Source organism: Patella vulgata, chromosome 5, assembly GCF_932274485.2.
Source record: "Patella vulgata chromosome 5, xgPatVulg1.2, whole genome shotgun sequence".
Taxonomy (NCBI): Eukaryota; Metazoa; Mollusca; class Gastropoda; family Patellidae; genus Patella; species Patella vulgata.
In genome coordinates this window covers 23,226,349-23,244,600 of record NC_065883.2, presented here as the reverse complement: position 1 = coordinate 23,244,600, position 18,252 = coordinate 23,226,349, and the positions used below count along the sequence as shown (strand labels likewise).

Genomic DNA, 18,252 nt, shown 5'->3' with positions numbered 1-18,252 from the left:
GTTTGTATCGAGTGGACGTTAAACCCCATTTCTATATCTCTTTATTGCAGTGTAAAAGGTTTTGAAAGTTCAGCGAATTAGTTCCATGAATTAGATAGCTGTCTATTATTAGTGTGTTAAAAAGGAAATTATGTACAAGTATCACATCAGAAATAGTGGAACAACTTGAAATGTGTGGTTTTCTATGAGTCGACATGTTTAATTAATTACCCTCTCTACTTACTTGTAAAATTTGGGTGTCATATTCAGGTTATATATGTAACCGAAGTGATTTTCTAGTCCGTTGGACGTGGTTAGTCAGTGTTGTCGATTACAGCCAGAAATCTTGGGAAGACGTGAAATTTGTGAAACTCTCGCAAGGGAATTAATTTTTTTGTGATTATGATTTAGTGAGATTTGTTTTAAATTAGTGGAAAGATCAATTTAGATAACGGATTAAATGAATTAATCATTTTAGCGATTATGATATAAAGCGACCATTATCGATTAGATTAAATGAATTAATCATTTTAGCGATTATGATATAAAGCGACCATTATCGATTAGATGAGAGTGATTCAACCGATGATATGAAAAAATAAAATAGAATTGGGAAATTTAATTGTGTTTATGACTTTGTTTTGGAAGACAACGTCGACGTCTTTGAGGATAAAGAGCTAAAATTTTGACATTGGATGTTAAACTGTTGAAAGACGATTGTATAAAACGATGATGCCATGTTGTCTAGGAATGGTATTGAAGTGATAACCATGGTGATAGCTATATTTGAGAGTATAAATGGAATGACTGGATGTACAAGATGTCAGAACTGTTGTCAACCACAGGTAACTATATATTTTATATTACGAAATGAAATGAAATGGGGTTTAACGTCCTGTTGTTCTGCTCCGAAATGAAGACGGGCATACGTCATACAGTGTGCTATAAGGGAAATTTTGCCCGGGCAACGGCACTATGGCTTACTCTTATATCGAATTCCAACTGTCAAGCGATCTTTTACGTGCACGCCAATGTATACACGGGACCTCGGTTTTTCGTCCCATTCGAATGACTATACACCTGTCCTTGTTAGGCGTGTATATAACGACTTCTTCTTTTATTTGCACTAAAGAAGACGCCGCACTAGCTGATGATTAACAGAAAAGATGTGCTAAACTTGGCTATACGTAAAATGATTTTTGTATTTTATTTTTTGAAAAATATAGTATTAATGAACAAATGAAAAGAAATACAATCATTTAAGTCGGTTGTTTATATTTGGTACCGAAAGGTAGAACGGTAATCCCCGCTTCCTTGCATTTCGTTCAATTTTTAACTTTTGTATATACATAACAAGCTAGGGAACAAAAGGTCGTTTGATAATGTTGTATTCATTTTCCTATCTACTTGTATGTGTGCATTTATACCCCATATCGATAATTACACACTGGGACTATATCCGTATACAAATGTAACATGTAACCAAACTTACTATTAAATGTAAATAAAATTTTAAATAAGTATCAAGTGAGCATAGCCCATTACTTGCAGCTAAACTGAGCGATTGAGCGCGGACTTTCCCTTGGATTTCAGAAACTGAAATTAAGTCTTTTATCTAAGAATTGTCCATAAACTAATTACAGCAATTTTTCGTGTCTATATAATTCAGCATGTAACGCCTACTGTATGAAAACCACCACTACTCACAATAAAATGAAGCCGAAGCCGAAATAGGAGCTAGATTTATAAAAGAATTGTCAGTCACAATGACGACATTCTTTCATAATATTCAAACACTAAAGACGTAAGCCAAACCACTCTATATAAACTTCTACTATAATTACTTATACTTGATTAATGTAAAACAAGAACACCATTATATACATATTCAAATTACTAGACACTTGCCGCGTGTTATTTATATTAATTAGTTTACATATCAAACAGATACTTATATACATCCCGATCTCTTAATATGTAACACCCACATGCTAAAACCAAATCTCTTAACAAACGTTTACATGTATATTTAAAGTGATTTTTCAACAAAAGATCAAATATCTAATAAATTCAGAAGTGCGGGGTAGATGTTGGAAACTTATTCAACGTTTGATATTATGATCTAACAGAATGAAAATGAAACACAATGTGACTGTATTGTGCCAAATGATCTAACAAATTGTTGGCTCTTCGTACCATTTTCTCGCACGTAAACCTATTAGGAATCATGTTTTAATGCAGACCATTTAGCTCTAACCTTTACTGACCTGACCTATGCCGTGACATAGGCACTAGGTCATTATATATATGATAGATAATACCTTTTGGCAAAACTAATGCGTAGACGTCATTTTGGTATTACATGAACAATTAAATGCCGCTGCACTATTTTTTGCAATGTATCCACGTCATATTTTATTTAACGTCCGCTTCCAACTTAGGCCTTATCACAGACAACCATTGCAAAGCTAACGCTTAGTCTTTATTTTGGTATTACAATACCGCTGCACTATTTTTTTGCAATGTTTTATTTAACGTCCGCTTCCAACCTAGGTGAAATCACAGATAGTCATTGCATGTACACCTATACATACCTGCAGCAATTCTAGCAATGAAAAACATTCAGACACAGATCTGTGAGACTTGTCCAACATTTAATTCATAAAGACTGATACAATGATTTCTTTTCCATAATTATAAAATAAAAACTCAAAACCATTTCGAATTCGTAAACAAAGCTGATCCAAGCTGGTTTTATTAAAAATAAAAGGTTGTGTTACAAATAAAATAAAATGTTGTGTTAAAAATAAAATGTTGTGTTAAAAATATAATGTTGTATTAAAAGTAAAGTGTTGTGTCTTACTTTCAAATGATCTTCAGAAGAAAGTACAACAACGTAAGTAAGATAGTTTCATGCTGGAGGCTAACACTAGCCAAAACTATTTGTAAATATATGATAATGTATATAAAGAAGATAGGTATTTTGGTAAATGTCTAATGGCTTTCATTTATTACCTATATACCACCCGTCAGTTGAATTCAACTGTAAAGCTCTTGGAATGTCTCCATTATTCATCAGTAAATACCAATTACCCAAATAACTCACTTTACTTACATTCATAATACCACTCGTTACCTGAATAACTCACAACACAAGCAAACAGACCATCTTCTTAGCTATGTTTCCGGTAACTGATTTTGGAGTTATATACAGTGTTTAAGGGATAATGATTTCCGGGATTATGTCAAAGTGGTAAAACATGTGGGTATAATCCGAGGTAAAAGAAAACAGAGGTGCTATATTACTCTGATATATGAACCGTCACATAAACAAACACAAAATAGATGTTATCTGCAGTGGAATGGGAGCCACTGTGGCTCAGTGATGAAGGCCCCGGCTCCTTACCTTGAAGTCTCTCGTTTTCATTAACCCGAATGGATCAGAACAGTAGGACATTAAAGGAGCCAAATCTCTAACTCAATATTTTCAATATTCGAAATTAAAGACACGAGTCTTGTTCCGTATGGTTTCGTTCGCAAAATCAATGAACAAAGAAAAACATATCCTAAATTACAATGCGACAGTAAATAGTAATGAATGATTCACAAATGATAAAATAATATAAAAAATCCCTTTAGAACGGACGAAGCAGACGTAAACGACTGTCGTTCAGTTTGTATTATTCACGTATTTCACCGAACATAAAATTAGAAATTACATTTTTTTTTTTAAAAATTGAATATAAATCAGTTTATATACACTCATATTACATTAATATGTGATTTAAGAACCATTAAATAGTTCCAAAAAATAGAGCCATGCGCCCTTTAAACAATTAAACACAATTTTAGTTCATTTTCTTCAGCGGTATGCTGACCGGAAACGGCGATTTTTTGTTTGTACCTTTATGTGAAGATGCGACATTATTCTGATTTTCACATCTATTCCTTCGTGTTTCATTAGTATATCGAAAGCGAACATGCAATATAAAGACGCGAATATTCGAAGCCAACTAATGCTACACAATGAATAAAGTTAAACGACATAATAACCTTGTACTCAGTAAATATGTCTTGCGAATTCTAATTAACTCTGAAGATCAAAGGAAATTACGGACATAGGTTTACATAAGTGCACAATTCTTGACACAGACTTCTTATGACTTGTATTCGGAATTTCTACGATGGTGCATTTAGGGTTGGGTTCGGGTGGCATAGGAAATTACACCCATATAATATAGAATGAATCTTGCTCGTACACTTAAACCCCACTGCTATATTTTAAAGCGGAATTAGGTAAGATAAGATAAAGAGGTAACAGTTCTCTCTATAATAGTGTAAAAACTAGAAAATGAAAAGAGAATATGCTGAAAATTTCAGTCAAATTACTTAAATCTGAGCCCAGATATCGGCCATACAAATAGTCTAGCCAGATTGTCATTACTACCGTTGTTACGATATCCATTTTAACGGGAACCGCATCGACCACAAAACGTATTTAAATCTACTTATATCGTAGCCATCTGATGGCACCGAGAGTTGATTATGGTCTTGGTAAGTTAATAATTTATATAACATTTCAGGCTTAAAGAAAGACCCACAATAGGCAGATTTAGTTCTTTCATAATGTCCTTTTAAATGTAAATAATCCTATCTGATAGCTGGAATTGTGGGGTTTCACGTCTCTGCAACACAATACTTTTAAGACTAACATGTACATTCCCACCTACTCTTCACCACGTTCACGTACCGGGTTCGAATCCGATAGGTGTGCTGAAAATTATAAAGTGCAGGCAGTGTAGGCTACTATGTTAACATAATTCATAACAAACAATACTCAGTAAATAATGTACATACGAACGATGGGAAGATTTTTACTGCAAGGGCAAATATTTCTTCATTATGATTTAAATCAGTTATCTCAACCCATCAATGATACGCCCTTGAGGGAAAACGCCCAGTGTAACATAATGTATTTAACATATGTGTTGACAATACAAATATAGGTAAACATACGTAATTTTAACATAGTTGTTATACTCGACGACATACATACACAAAAAATAACATACTATATTTACATTCTAGCAAATATCTCACGTATTTAACCTTTATAATATTATATACACAAATACTTATACTAATTAGTTTTACACCAGGATAACGGATTTTCCCAGGCAGCCATTTTCTATTTATAACGAATCTGTTTCGATATTACCCTGGAAATTGACTCCGCTGGTGGCCTCTGGTAACGGGGCTATCGTCTATCCATTTCAGTTGCTTCTGAATTCCATAACCTCGTTAGGCTTTAAGTAGTGACAGCTGTCGTGCACGAGCCATGTTATGTTTACCTTGTGGAACATCTGATACCACTTGAGGTATTTTTGTATAGTAATACTAAAATGCGTGTTTGTTATGGTTTGGAAAAAAAAAACTCTCGAGAAAACTTGCTTAAACGTATAACATTGCCTTGGCGTAGCATTACAATGAATGAATAATAAATGAATACCCCAAAAATGATCAATAAATAAATGGCGTAGTGTAACAATGCATGCACATTAAATAAATAAATGAATAATAATTAAAACATAACAATTATTTGAATAAAATAATAAATGAATAGTAAATTTAATCTAATATCAATGACTGACACCCCCTCCCGCCATCTTTCGCCTGTATTACACACTGAAAGTAATTCGATTAGTAAAATCTGGTTTGTTGTGTTGGCAACTTTTGCGTCCATCCCGTTTGTATGAACTAAAGCAAAATCACGTTTGATCCAACTATGGACTATTTATAGTTTGCACTACACTATGGATTATAGCAAAATCACACGTTTGCTTTCGTTCGTTCGTTTCTGGGGTTTTACGTCCACTTCCACCTAAGGTGATATCGTAGACAAGACACGTTTGCTCATACTATGGACTATTTATAGTTTGCACTACACTATGACTAAAGCAAAATCACGTTTGATCCAACTATGGACTATTTATAGTTTGAACTACACTATGACTATAGCAAAATCACAAGTTTGCTCATACTATGGACTATTTATAGTTTGAACTACACTATGACTATAGCAAAATCACAAGTTTGCTCATACTATGGACTATTTATAGTTTGCACTACGCTATGACTAAAGCAAAATCACGTTTGATCCAACTATGGACTATTAATTTATAGTTTGCACTACACTATGACTATAGCAAAATCACACGTTTGCTCATACTATGGACTATTCATTGGACTGCACCGTGGTCTATTCGGTCACACTCTATTACTACAAATTACACAAATCTTTAGTTATCTAGAACTCGCATTTAAAATTGTGAATTATTTCATAAAGATAAGTAAAATGCGGAATAAAGATAAAATTTATCTATTTAATGCAGTAATATGATATGATGTTACATACATACACGTGTCAGCATACATGTAATTGACGCATACTTAATTTATTTTACTTTTTCTGCTCTGAAGATTTGAATATTTTTGTGTGTTTATATAGCTTTTCTCTCCATGAATTATCACGGTAATTTAAATATATACTGCACTCAATAGCTTATGGGTATGTTTGCCTTATATACTATTCAAAAAAGTAGGGGATATTTGATTTTTAAGTGTTATCAAAGTCACCTAATGAAACTGACGAAGAAACAAATGACAAAATGAAATGAAGTTCACATTCATCGATTTATTCCAAATGATCGTTAGACTAAGTAAAGCACAGACTGGCCATTATAAGGGTAAAATGATACCCGGGGTCAAACAGCAAAGTTACCACAGCATCACAACCAAGTCAGTAACGGGTAAATCCTCCTCTGTTTGCCAAACAAGCATTGATCCGACGTGGCATACTCCTAATGAGACGTCTAAGGTCATTTTGGTCCAGATTGTCCCATTCCTGTTGCAACGCAGCAGCAAGTTCTTGGACATTGGCAGGACGTTGTTGACGTTGACGTAACCTCTGTCCAAGCATGTCCCAGACATGCTCGATGGGGGAGAGGTCGGGACTCAGTGCTGGCCAAGGTAATGTGGTGATGTTCTGTTGTTGGAGGTAACCTGTAACGATCCTGGCCCTGTGACATCTTGCGTTGTCATGACGGAAGATGAAACGGCGGCCATGACGTCGTGCGAACGGCACAACATGGACTGCCAAGATGTTGTCCCGGTAGTACTGGCCTGTAACACGCCCTGTAACAACATGTAAAGCCGTTCTTCCAGCAACAGTGATGCCTCCCCACACCATAACAGAACCACCCCCAAATCGATCATGTCTGATGACGTTAACGTCTTGGAAGCGCTCGTTTCGACGACGCCACACCCTCCTACGTCTGTCCAAAAAATCAACAGTGAACCTTGACTCATCTGAAAACATCACATTGCTCCAGCGTCGATTATCCCAGTGTTGACGATCCCTACACCAACGACGTCTTGCCTGAATGTGATGATCTCTCAAACAAGGGATCACGCGAGGACGTCGGGCGCGAAGGTGACCCCTATGCAGTCGATTCCGAATCGTCTGGCCACTCACTCTCACACCAGTGTCTGTTTGAAGACGAGCGCTGATCTGATTTGCTGTGATGACACGATTTCTCAAGGCCAAGGTACGGATAAATCGATCCTGGGCTTGAGTTGTCGCCCTTGGTCGACCTGAGCGTGGTCTGTCCTGTACAGATTGTGTATCACGGTATCTGGACCATAGCCTGCTTATGACAGACTGAGAAACATTCATCGTCCGCGCCACAACCGCCTGTGTTGTGCCGATCTGTAGCATGCCAAGGGCACGTAACCTTTCATTTTGGGTAAACCGACGCATATCAAAATTTGTTTTCTGGTCACTAAAACAATTAAACTGATGTTTCCACCCTGGAATTCAATGCCACAATGACTGTAACATTCAAAGTCAGAGTCGTGCAAATCTTGGGTTGGACCCCCATGATGATCCCAAGCATCACCTGCATTCCATGCGGTAGCTATTGGTGCGTTTGGGCGTCACATGTAACTGGAAATGTTTCTTCTGTTAGGTTCTATAGTGACTTTTTTCGTAGTCATTTGCATATTTCAGTATTATGCCCCCAAAATCAAATATCCCCTACTTTTTTTGAATAGTATACTAAAAAATTAGGGGGGTTGGATGGCCGAATGGTTAGCACATGCACGCTGTATCATAAGGCCTGTCATTGAGTCAACTGGTGTGGTTTCGAATCCACAGTTGTACGTGACAAGGAGTAGGGTCGCCTGTCCAACTTCGTGGAGTTTCTCCGGATCTTCCGGTTTCCTCCCACTACTAAAGACCCCTACGCGCAAGCGAATTATTGAAATAATATTAGTCCCGAAATGACCTAGTTTGTGTCGAGTGGACGTTAAACCCCATTTCTCTCTCTCATTGAAAATTTAGTTTTGCTTAAAATAAAAAAAAAAAACAGTTATGGAGGTAGAAAGTCGTAAAACTGTCGTGTAATCTATCGAAATGTTCCGGAAAAATGAATATTGTTTGGAATTAAAATCGCTATATCAAGCACTAACTCAGACATAACCAGAATTCTCATTTAGTCTACGACGACCAAAATTAAAGCGTTAAAGATTAAAGATTAAATTTTGATATTTTATCTCTTTTTTTCGCTAAATAATTAGTTTAATGGAGTCTAAAAGCATTTAAAGATAAATTATGTAGGAGCTAAGTCTGTCTATTGCAGGTACTTTCTTTCTTGCTCTGGCTTCAAATCTTATATAAATTAATATTTAGACTTTGATTCACATGACAAGCTCATTACCTCAGATAGCTGACGAGGTATTGAGTGGATTATACATTGCATGCCAGATTTTCGTTAAACAATAATATGGACGCCACGCACGGAGTCTGCTGATTGAAGGGTTGAAAATCGAGACTAAGTTTATTATCGTGGCGATGGAACTTCTACACAATTAGGCTATTTCTTGTCAAAACACCCAGAATAAAGTAGTTTGACTGAAATTATCACCATAACAATATTCATTTATCTAAATCTTACATACTGCATCTTTAAGCAAAAGAAACTTTTCTGTTGTTATGTTTATTCAATTATTGTGTTATATACTGTAAGTGCATCAGAAAATATTTGGAATACATTTTCCAGATTAAAATATGTCCTCCCCCTTCTGGTTTGAATTTAATAAAATCGCAATGCTGTTACATTCTATATGTATCATTTTGTTTGATAAAATCATACCATATTTGGTCAAGGGTTTTTTCATTAAACTACCACAGTCAATGAAACAATTACCGTCTGTGGGCTATTTTAAATTTCAACATTCTTGTTTCAAAACCCTGGGGGATCACGTGGCTAAGTGGGTAAGACGCTGGCTCGCTAGCCTGGAGGTCGGGTGTTCGATCCCTGCATTGGCCGAGAAAGTTCATCCAGATTTTCCGGCGTGGTTCCCCCTTGTCAGTGATGCAGGACGGAGGGCCTGACAAGGACAGCTGTATAGTCCTTCGGATGAGACGAAAAACCGAGGTCTCGCGTATACATTGGAATGCACGTAAAAGATCCCTTGGCAGTTGGAATTCGATATAAGAGTAGGCGATAGTGCCGCTGCCCGGGAAACATTTCCCCCATAGCACACTGCATGACGTATGCCCATCTTCATTGGCCCAGCATAGGAGCAGAACAGTAGGACGTTAAACCCCATTTCATTTCATTTCATTTCAAAACCCTGATCTGTAAATAAGCAGTGAATATAAGAACCAACAGCGCCTTAGAAACTGTTTTTTTCAGTATTAATGCTCTTTATAAATGACGATATTATTATTAATGGTGTGTATCCATTAGCAAGATCACCACCCAAATAGTGAAGTGACCCAAAGTCAGAATACTAAGCTTGTTTAGTAAATATTTGCAAGTGTTTCTCAGAAAATAGATCTCCACTGTAGGTAAAGATATATCAAAGTGTAGTTTGTATTCAAAACACTACAGACATCTTGAATAAACATAACAAACAGTTACAAGTCGTACATTCAATACACATTAACAGGGCTAACGCCTACGGGATTGACAAAGCAAGTGTTTTCTTGTTGTTGGGATGGGACAAAAAACGAATTCCAGGGTTTTACCGATGGCGTGTAGGTAAGGAAACCCTTGGTGGTATTCGAAGAAGTGTAGGTGAAAATGGAAACACAGCTGGACAATGTATATACATGTACTCCCAAGTATTGAACAGTTAGTCATAGGAAACAAATATATCCGTATGCTAGTCTCAAAATGACTTAGATTATAAACCCCACTAGGGCGAATTGATAGACATTATACACCTTGAAGGGATCGAGTATTCCTATTATAAGTATATAGCGCGCAGTTGATTTCAGTCGGATAGAAAATGGAACAATTGCTACAATTGCTGTATTAAAACATTCGTTTCTGAATTAGGAACTTGGTGTAAAAAGCACACTATTCCAAACTAAAAGGCCAATATAGATATATTGTAATTAATTCCCGTTCGCTCATACAATTTTTATATCGTCCCCGGCGGTTCTCCAAATACCAATAAATATCATGAACATCTTGTGTTGCCAAAACTTTCTTTTTTAGTTATTTATTAGGCTAATAAATTCTTCCAATGATCTGATTTCCTAATACTGTTTATTTTAAAAGGGTGGAGGAAGAAATATAATTGTTCGTTACCCATGTAGAACAATATCTCAGTTCTTTGATCAGCCTGTTAAAATAAACGCCATGTAACTATCAATATATTTACAGTGGAGCAAAACAACATATTTTTGAGCACGTGGATCGGCGAATTATTTAAAGAAATGGGGTTTAACGTCTTACTTATCTGCTCTGCAGGACGGAGGGCCTGAGAAGGACAGCTGTCTAGTCGTTCGGATGGGACAAAAAAAACCGAGGCCCTGTGTACACATTGGCGTGCACGTAAAAGATCCCTTGACAGTTGGAATTCGATATAAGAGTAGGCCGTAGTGCCGCTGTCCGGGCAAAATTTCCCTCATAGCACACTGTATGGCGTATTCCCGTCTTCATTAGCCCAGTTCGGAGCAGAACAGTAGGACGTTAAACTCCATTTCATTTCATTTCACTTAACTGCTCCAATTGGACCAATCTGTTTCACAGAGGATTACGAAATTCTTCTAATATCTCTGTAAAAGATGACAACTTTCAACACGTTTCGGCTCATTACGCGGCGTCATCATTGGCTCAATGGCGTGCATTGTTTACATAAGACCTTACTGGTTTGGGTTGAACGGTACACTAAATAGGAAATAATATTTACCTTCAAATGCGTCAAACGTCTTTATTTCTTTTTCTATTACCTTAAAAAAAAAAATGTTTTAGAATTTAATTTGTCGGAGGAAAAAAGTTAATATTTGTGGCTCATTAAGTCGCATCGATGTCATCCTTATCAGTGATTGTAGCGGCCTAGCGAATATTCACTTCTGATCAGTATGCAACTGGACTAGTGAAGTCGGACAATGTGCTATGAATGAAATTATTCCTGGACTGTGGCGCTTATTTCGATCGATTTAAAACTATTGTATCTTTAACTTATTGCTAAGTTATCACAGACAAGACCGAAGAGAAGCAGAAGCTTGCATGATATTGCAACCATTCCATTTGCGATCTATGAGTATGACCATGGATTGGTTTAGTGAGAATTCCTTCCCTTATAGAACGTAACGTTTGGTGGTATTCACATCATATATGCCACTCTATTCTGGAGTGGTAGATGTCCTGTTTGTACAATAGAGTTTAGATATCGGGTCCGTCTAATCTCAGAGAACACGGAACCTTCATTAATGAACGAGTCTCCGTGATTCCACAAATCATAACAACAGCCGGGCATAATAATCTGACATATCAATATCTGGATTAACTTAAACTATTTACGATATAATCGTCTTATATAATTACTTTGATATTCTTATCCCCAAATGTGTATTTTAGGTCATGGCATACAATAGGTGTATGCATATGATATCTATAGCTGTTATGCAAATGTTGAAGCCGTGGTGGCTCAGAGAGTAAGACGTTTGCTCGCTAATCTGGAGGTCCCGTGTTCGATCTCGGTATTGACCGAGAAAATCCATCAGCATTTTCCGGCGTGGTTCCCCACTGGTGCGCATTGCAGAAGGTAGGCGACAACGTTTTGGCGTGCACAGAGAAAAGAACCTTTGGCAGTTGGAATCCGATGTAAGAATAGGCTGCAGCGCTACATTCCGGGCAAGAGTTGGCCGTAGCGCCACTTTCCGGACAAAATTTCACCCATAGCACGCTGCATGACTAATACCCATCTTCATTAGCCCGGATGGAGCAGAAAGTTGGGACGTACTTAAAACCCACTCATTTTAGTCAATAATACGATGATCCAAATGCTGAGAAAACTATGCTTTTTACAAGACTTTTGATTGCCAGAGAAAATGACCTCACCGTATGTTTTGATGAGATATCAAACCCCATTTCAATTTATCAAAGTATACAAGGCCACATGAATCAATCATTTTTGTTAAGTAATCTGGCATCTTATTTCGCACCAAAATATTATTAGTATGTGTTCACCTGTGCTTGTCTTTTATTTATTCATTTTTCTATTTATGTTAACGTTCTTTTCTATTTTTCTTGGTATCAACATTTAATATTTTAGCCAGTGAAACAGCAAACGTATCTGCTGTCTAGACTATTGAATTAAGAGTAGAGAGTTGATCTCGCCAACTATAATACCATTCTTTGCTTCTGTTGTTATAGATCCAGAAACATTTTTTTGTCTTTGACTAATTTATTGTAAGCAGAGCTATGCCAACGTATTTTTCAATCTTTAGTACCATTAACAAAGTATTTGTTACGTTTATAAATAACTATTTTGTATGGCTCTTAGAACAAAACATTTTTTTAAAATCTTAAATGCCACTAAATATAAAATCAGTTACTTGATAATTTGGCGTTTTATTTAGCTAGATAATGATGTAATCCTGTCTGGTTTTAAATTTTTTAAATTTGGTTTTATCTTAAGGTTCACATGTGTTGGGAATTTAATTCCTTTTATCTAAATACAAATACAAAATCAGTTACTTGGGAATTTGGCGTTTAATTTAGCTAGTTAAATGATGTAATCCTGTCTGGTTTTAAATTTTTTAAATTTGGTTTTATCTTAAGGTTCACATATGTTGGGAATTTAATTCCTTTTATCTAAGAATTTGAAAACTTTCACAACCTATACTACTGTATGTTCGCACATCGCTTAAACACATAATCTGATGATGAGAGAGAGAGAGGAGGGAGGAGGGAGAGAGAGAGAGAGAGGGGTTTAACGTCCACTCGACACAAACTAGGTCATTTCGGGACTAACATATGGCTCAATTTTATTTCAATAATTCGCTTGCGCGTAGGGGTTTTTGGCAGTGGGAGGAACACGGAGAACCCAGAGAAAACCCACGAGGTTAGAAAGGCGTTCGTACTCCTTGTCACGTACAACTGGGTAATCGAAAACACGCCAGTTTAGTCAACGACAGACCTTATGATACAGCGCGTACGTGCTAACCTTTCTGCCATCCAACTCCCCCTGATGATGTACATAATTTTATCCCATGTTAAAACGTTTAACTCTTTACCAATCAGATGTGAAATGATACAAAATACGCTTTAAACTTGTGAAAGAGTGAGGGAAGGGAGAAAAGGTGTGGTGTTGGGTGTAGGGTGGATGGTACCTTCCGGGTGGGTGGGGAGGGTTGATTTTATTATTTGCTGGAGGGCATTAATTACCATCACAGGAAGCTTTTGATATTTAGGATCACCTGTTATGGTTTTATGTATATGCAGTCACAATTGATATGGAAAGCACATGGGGTCATATTTCTATGGCAAAATATAATATGGTTTAAATTTGACGATTATAATTACGTGTGCTCTTATCCCAACAGTAACTTTGGAATGATGTATGGTTTAGATACCCCTTCCATACCCACCCTACCCACTTCGCCTAACCCCAAATGGGTATATGCAGCTTGGCAAAGAAGATAAAATCGCTTTAATGATCATTACCGATGCATCATCTCAAATTCTCCTCCTCTCTGAACTGTTCCCACCTTTTGCCGGAATAGCCCTCGAAGCACGAGTGGCTCGCCACACTTGATACCATTACTAGACGTTAAAATTATATGTTCTTTTCTTACAGGTACCACATAATGTTTGGAACGATGAAATAATGACGACGTTTAGTAACGGGACCAATGAAAACAACGCAACAGATATGGACGTGTTCTTGACCTCGGCACCTTGTCCTCCGATCTGGAATATAACCCTAACCCTGGGATATTTTACCAAGACTAACATGTCATGTGATCAGAGTGTTCTGGTATTAAACAGGTGTCTCACTAATTATCAGGATTCAATTTCATGTGGACAAAAAGTGGAATTACTGAAGGCGTGTCTTGTTGCCTCGTTGTGTCAAACATTACACGATATGCTGACAGCAACATGCGCACTGTGTCCTATTAAATGTGCAGACGCACCATCGACAAATCATTCCCAAGAATCAATTTTTGACGATACGTCGGAGGCTTCGACTCCCGATGATTATGAACCAAGTGGAGAATCCCCGTACACAAGTTCACCTGACGTCATGACGGATATAACGACGATGACGTCAGCGTCTTCATTAACTAATTGTGATATATTGTGTTTGTCTATCGTTATACCATTGTTATTGTTACTGATCATCGGTGTTATTACAGCCATTGTCGTTTTATGCAAACAGTAAGTATAGATGAACAAGGTCCCTGGTTGGATCCCAGTCTTGGCACAGAAAGTTCCTTGGCATTTTTCAGCGTGGTTACCCCTTATCAGAGGTGTAGGACCGGGGTGGGGGAGGGGCTGGCAAGGAATAGCGTCTAGTTGTTAGGATAGGACGAAAAACTGAGGCCCCACTTTCACGTTGGCGTGTACACCAAAGGATACTCGACGAAGAGTAGGCGGAAACACCGGTATCCGGACAAAATTTCTCTCATAGCACACTGTATGGTGCATGCCCGTGTTTATTAGCTCGGTCGGTGCAGAAAGGTAAGACGTTAAACCCCATTCAGATGGATATTCTGCTCATCCTCTTCATGAGACCATTAATGATAGTTAATTAGCACAGTAACCTCGGGGGGGGGGGGGACAAACACGCAGCCAAAACTCCCATAACCACCCTCCCCGGTACATTTCAAACCATAAATTACTATCAAATCCAAAGAAACCGCAAAGGTATCTAGATCCTTGGTTTGGGTCAGATAAACAAATTCTTACGCATTGATGACTCCTTATATTAATTGCCGATTGAAATCCAGCGCGTCTTCAGTTTGTTTTGTGGTGTAACTTAACAATTAATTCATTTTTCAGAGACAAGGAGGGGAAGAAAAATAAAGAATTACAGAAAAAATTACAGGTATTTACTTTTTTTCTTTCCATTATCATTAAAGAGTCATTATTTAGGATTTAGATAATGAAAAATGAGTATGGTTAGCAAAGTTATGGGTATTTGAATTTTTGACAAGAAATAGTCGATTGTCAAGTAAAATTGTTATTCTCTTTATTGAATGACGTCCATTTTAACGTTAACCTATAATATGGTGATGATGGTCTATTTCATCCAATATCTAAGCCATCGGATGGTCCAGAAAGTTGATGATGGGGGTTTCCATGTGAATAAATGTCTAATTGATAATTTATATAACATTTGAAGTCAGAAAAAAAGACCTAAAGCCGACAGATTTAGCTCTTACATAATGCATCTTTAAGTATAAAGGAGGCAGGTTATTATTGTTACAGTCATAGTCGTTATAACATGTCTGAAAAAGACGTCGGGATTCGAATTTGGTAAATAACCCCTAGACGCTCATTAACTAGAGGATTAATATATTGCTATATTGTTTTTGTAGATTCCAGCGTATGAAAATAATATAATTCCATTAGATAAAATACGACCATACAGTTTACATGAAGATAATAAACCCAGACCACACAGCTTCCAGGAAGATACGAAACCTCGGATAACATCAATAGGTAGACCAATATCAGTGGGGTGGAATCACGAATATATACATGTTAACGGAGGGAGCGCACCGAACCAAAAGGATTCACTTTAAAATATAACAATATTGTGTAACTACGATTATTTTTACACTGTGGATGTTAAGGTGCCCGGTAATTTATTTAGTTTCTCGGTTATTAATCGGAGCTACGATTTTACAACGATTCTCTTCCTCTCATCAAGCATAATACTGATATAAAAACGAACTATATATTAAAAACAGAGTTTTAGCATGCCTATGTGCATATTTATTGCAGTTTTACAGAGTACAGTGGCTTTTTGGTGGCCATCTTGGATTTCACGATTATGTACAAACATTAGTGATACTACTTTAATATAATTATCAAAATAGTTAACCATAAGTCTATAACTGATATTAACATTGTTAATCCCTAAACATATTGTATGTATAAGGTAATAATTAAAGGGTATGGCCTTTAAATTATTAATTTAACAGGTTTCAGTATATTTACAAAGCAATATGGGCCTACTGTGTATATTATATCACAGTGAGGGATGTACATAAAGTTAAAAAAAAAAGGTGGAGAGTAAAATTCAATAAATTTTGACACCAACCAACCCCCCAAAAGTAATAAAATTTTATTTAAACTCGATCAATCAGTCCATACTAATATCCGATGAATGTTGGGATGTATCCCCAGAAACACCATGTCACTGCAAGATTTATCTCCCCTTGATTTCAAAATGCAATTATTTTATTCTAAACCGTGCCTCAATATGTAGCAAGTTATCAAAGCATTAATTTTAAGCTAAGATCTTTGGAACCATTAGGATAATAACAAACTGCCTGGAGACCCAAACTTCAGTGTTTGATCGTATCAGATTTAAAGCACCAAATTACTGCATTATTAACTGAGGGGAGTTATATGAGATATGCATTTGTCCAATTGCTGTGCAATATAATTCCACATGGTTTTATACGTAATAGGGATGTCGAATACAGCAGGCGGATGGACAGCACACCAAGCACGCCCAATACTCGATTCGGTGAATCAAAGTGAAGCTGTAGTTTAAGCACAAAAATATAAATTCAAATAATCTAAACATTTTGCCCCCACTCCACCACCGCCTTTCGTTGTAGTCATTTGATTCAGAAATAAAACGTAATTGGACGGTTTGCCTCTGTGCCACACCAGAACCCGTTATAGAACAGTTATATAAATGCTCCTATAATCAAATATACAAAATACATTCAGCGAATGTGGGCTAAAATATGTTCTTGTTCAATGGTTGTAAGCCTCAATGAGTGACGTCACCATTTTCGACCCTTTCCGTCATTTGTATTTCATTTAAATCGTCGCTATCTGCCCCTTTCTCCATTTCGTCTTTTTCAATCTGTGTCTTTTCGTTGTTCTCTTTCAGTGCTTGTCGTCGAGACAAGAACAATATAACCAGATAAAAGAACAAAGAAAACAATTTTAATCCCGATTCCAGACCCAGGAATCGCGCTCTTAATTGATCCAGATAATAAAGCTGACAGGATCCTTGTTTTCCGTCCACCATGTTCCAAACCCGACACGTTCCGTCAATGACTAGACCGTATACTATAGGAGCCGGTAACCAACCTGCAATAAATAACATAGGAAAACTGTATAACAAAACACAGACAATCCAAACTATACAGAAATGCAACACCAACTGAACAGTTATAAATATTTTCATATAAATGGAAATAAAAGAAATAACCAATAGAATAATCATGTTAAATAGAAATAGAATGAACTCGTTGACCAAATTCCAAACTTCAATTAATCCTATGAAAGTCAAAATGAAATGAAATGAAATGGGGTTTAACGTTCTACTGTTCTGGTCCGAACTGGACTAATGAAGACGGGCATACGCCATACAGTGTGCTTATGAGGGAAATTTTGCCCGGATAGCGGCACTACGGCCGACTCTTATATCGAATTCCAACTGTCAAGGGATTTTTTACGTGCACAATGTGTACACGCACGGGACCTCGGTTTCTCGTCCCATCCGAACGACTAGACAGCTGTCCTTGCCAGGGTCTTCGTCCTGCATCACTTACCAGGGGGAACCACGCCGGAAATTCTGGATGAACTTTCTCGGCTAATACAGGGATCGAACACCCGACCTCCAGGCTAGCGAGTCAGCGTCTTTTTTTTCTTACCCACTTAGCCACCGTGATCCCCATGATAAGTAGAATGAATATACTCATGTAACATATGGCAAAAC

At 37.0% G+C, this 18,252-nt stretch overlaps 2 protein-coding genes across 2 annotated transcripts in view; one reads left to right on the top strand and one right to left on the bottom strand.

Moving 5' to 3' along the window:
* Window positions 1–495: 495 nt before the first annotated feature.
* LOC126821981 (uncharacterized) lies at window positions 496–16,090 on the top strand. Its single transcript, XM_050550683.2, has 4 exons — window positions 496–824; window positions 14,140–14,720; window positions 15,345–15,390; window positions 15,884–16,090. The coding sequence occupies exons 1-4, from the start codon at window positions 717–719 to the stop codon at window positions 16,088–16,090; spliced, it is 942 nt and encodes a 313-aa protein (XP_050406640.1). The 5' UTR covers window positions 496–716.
* The window catches only part of LOC126821973 (solute carrier organic anion transporter family member 2B1), a 15,450-nt gene continuing 12,908 nt past the window's right edge, over window positions 15,711–18,252 (bottom strand). The window contains exon 10 of the mRNA XM_050550652.2: window positions 15,711–17,621. Within this exon, the coding sequence (XP_050406609.1) occupies window positions 17,296–17,621 (326 nt within the window). The 3' untranslated portion in view covers window positions 15,711–17,295. The remainder of the gene's footprint in view (window positions 17,622–18,252) is intronic.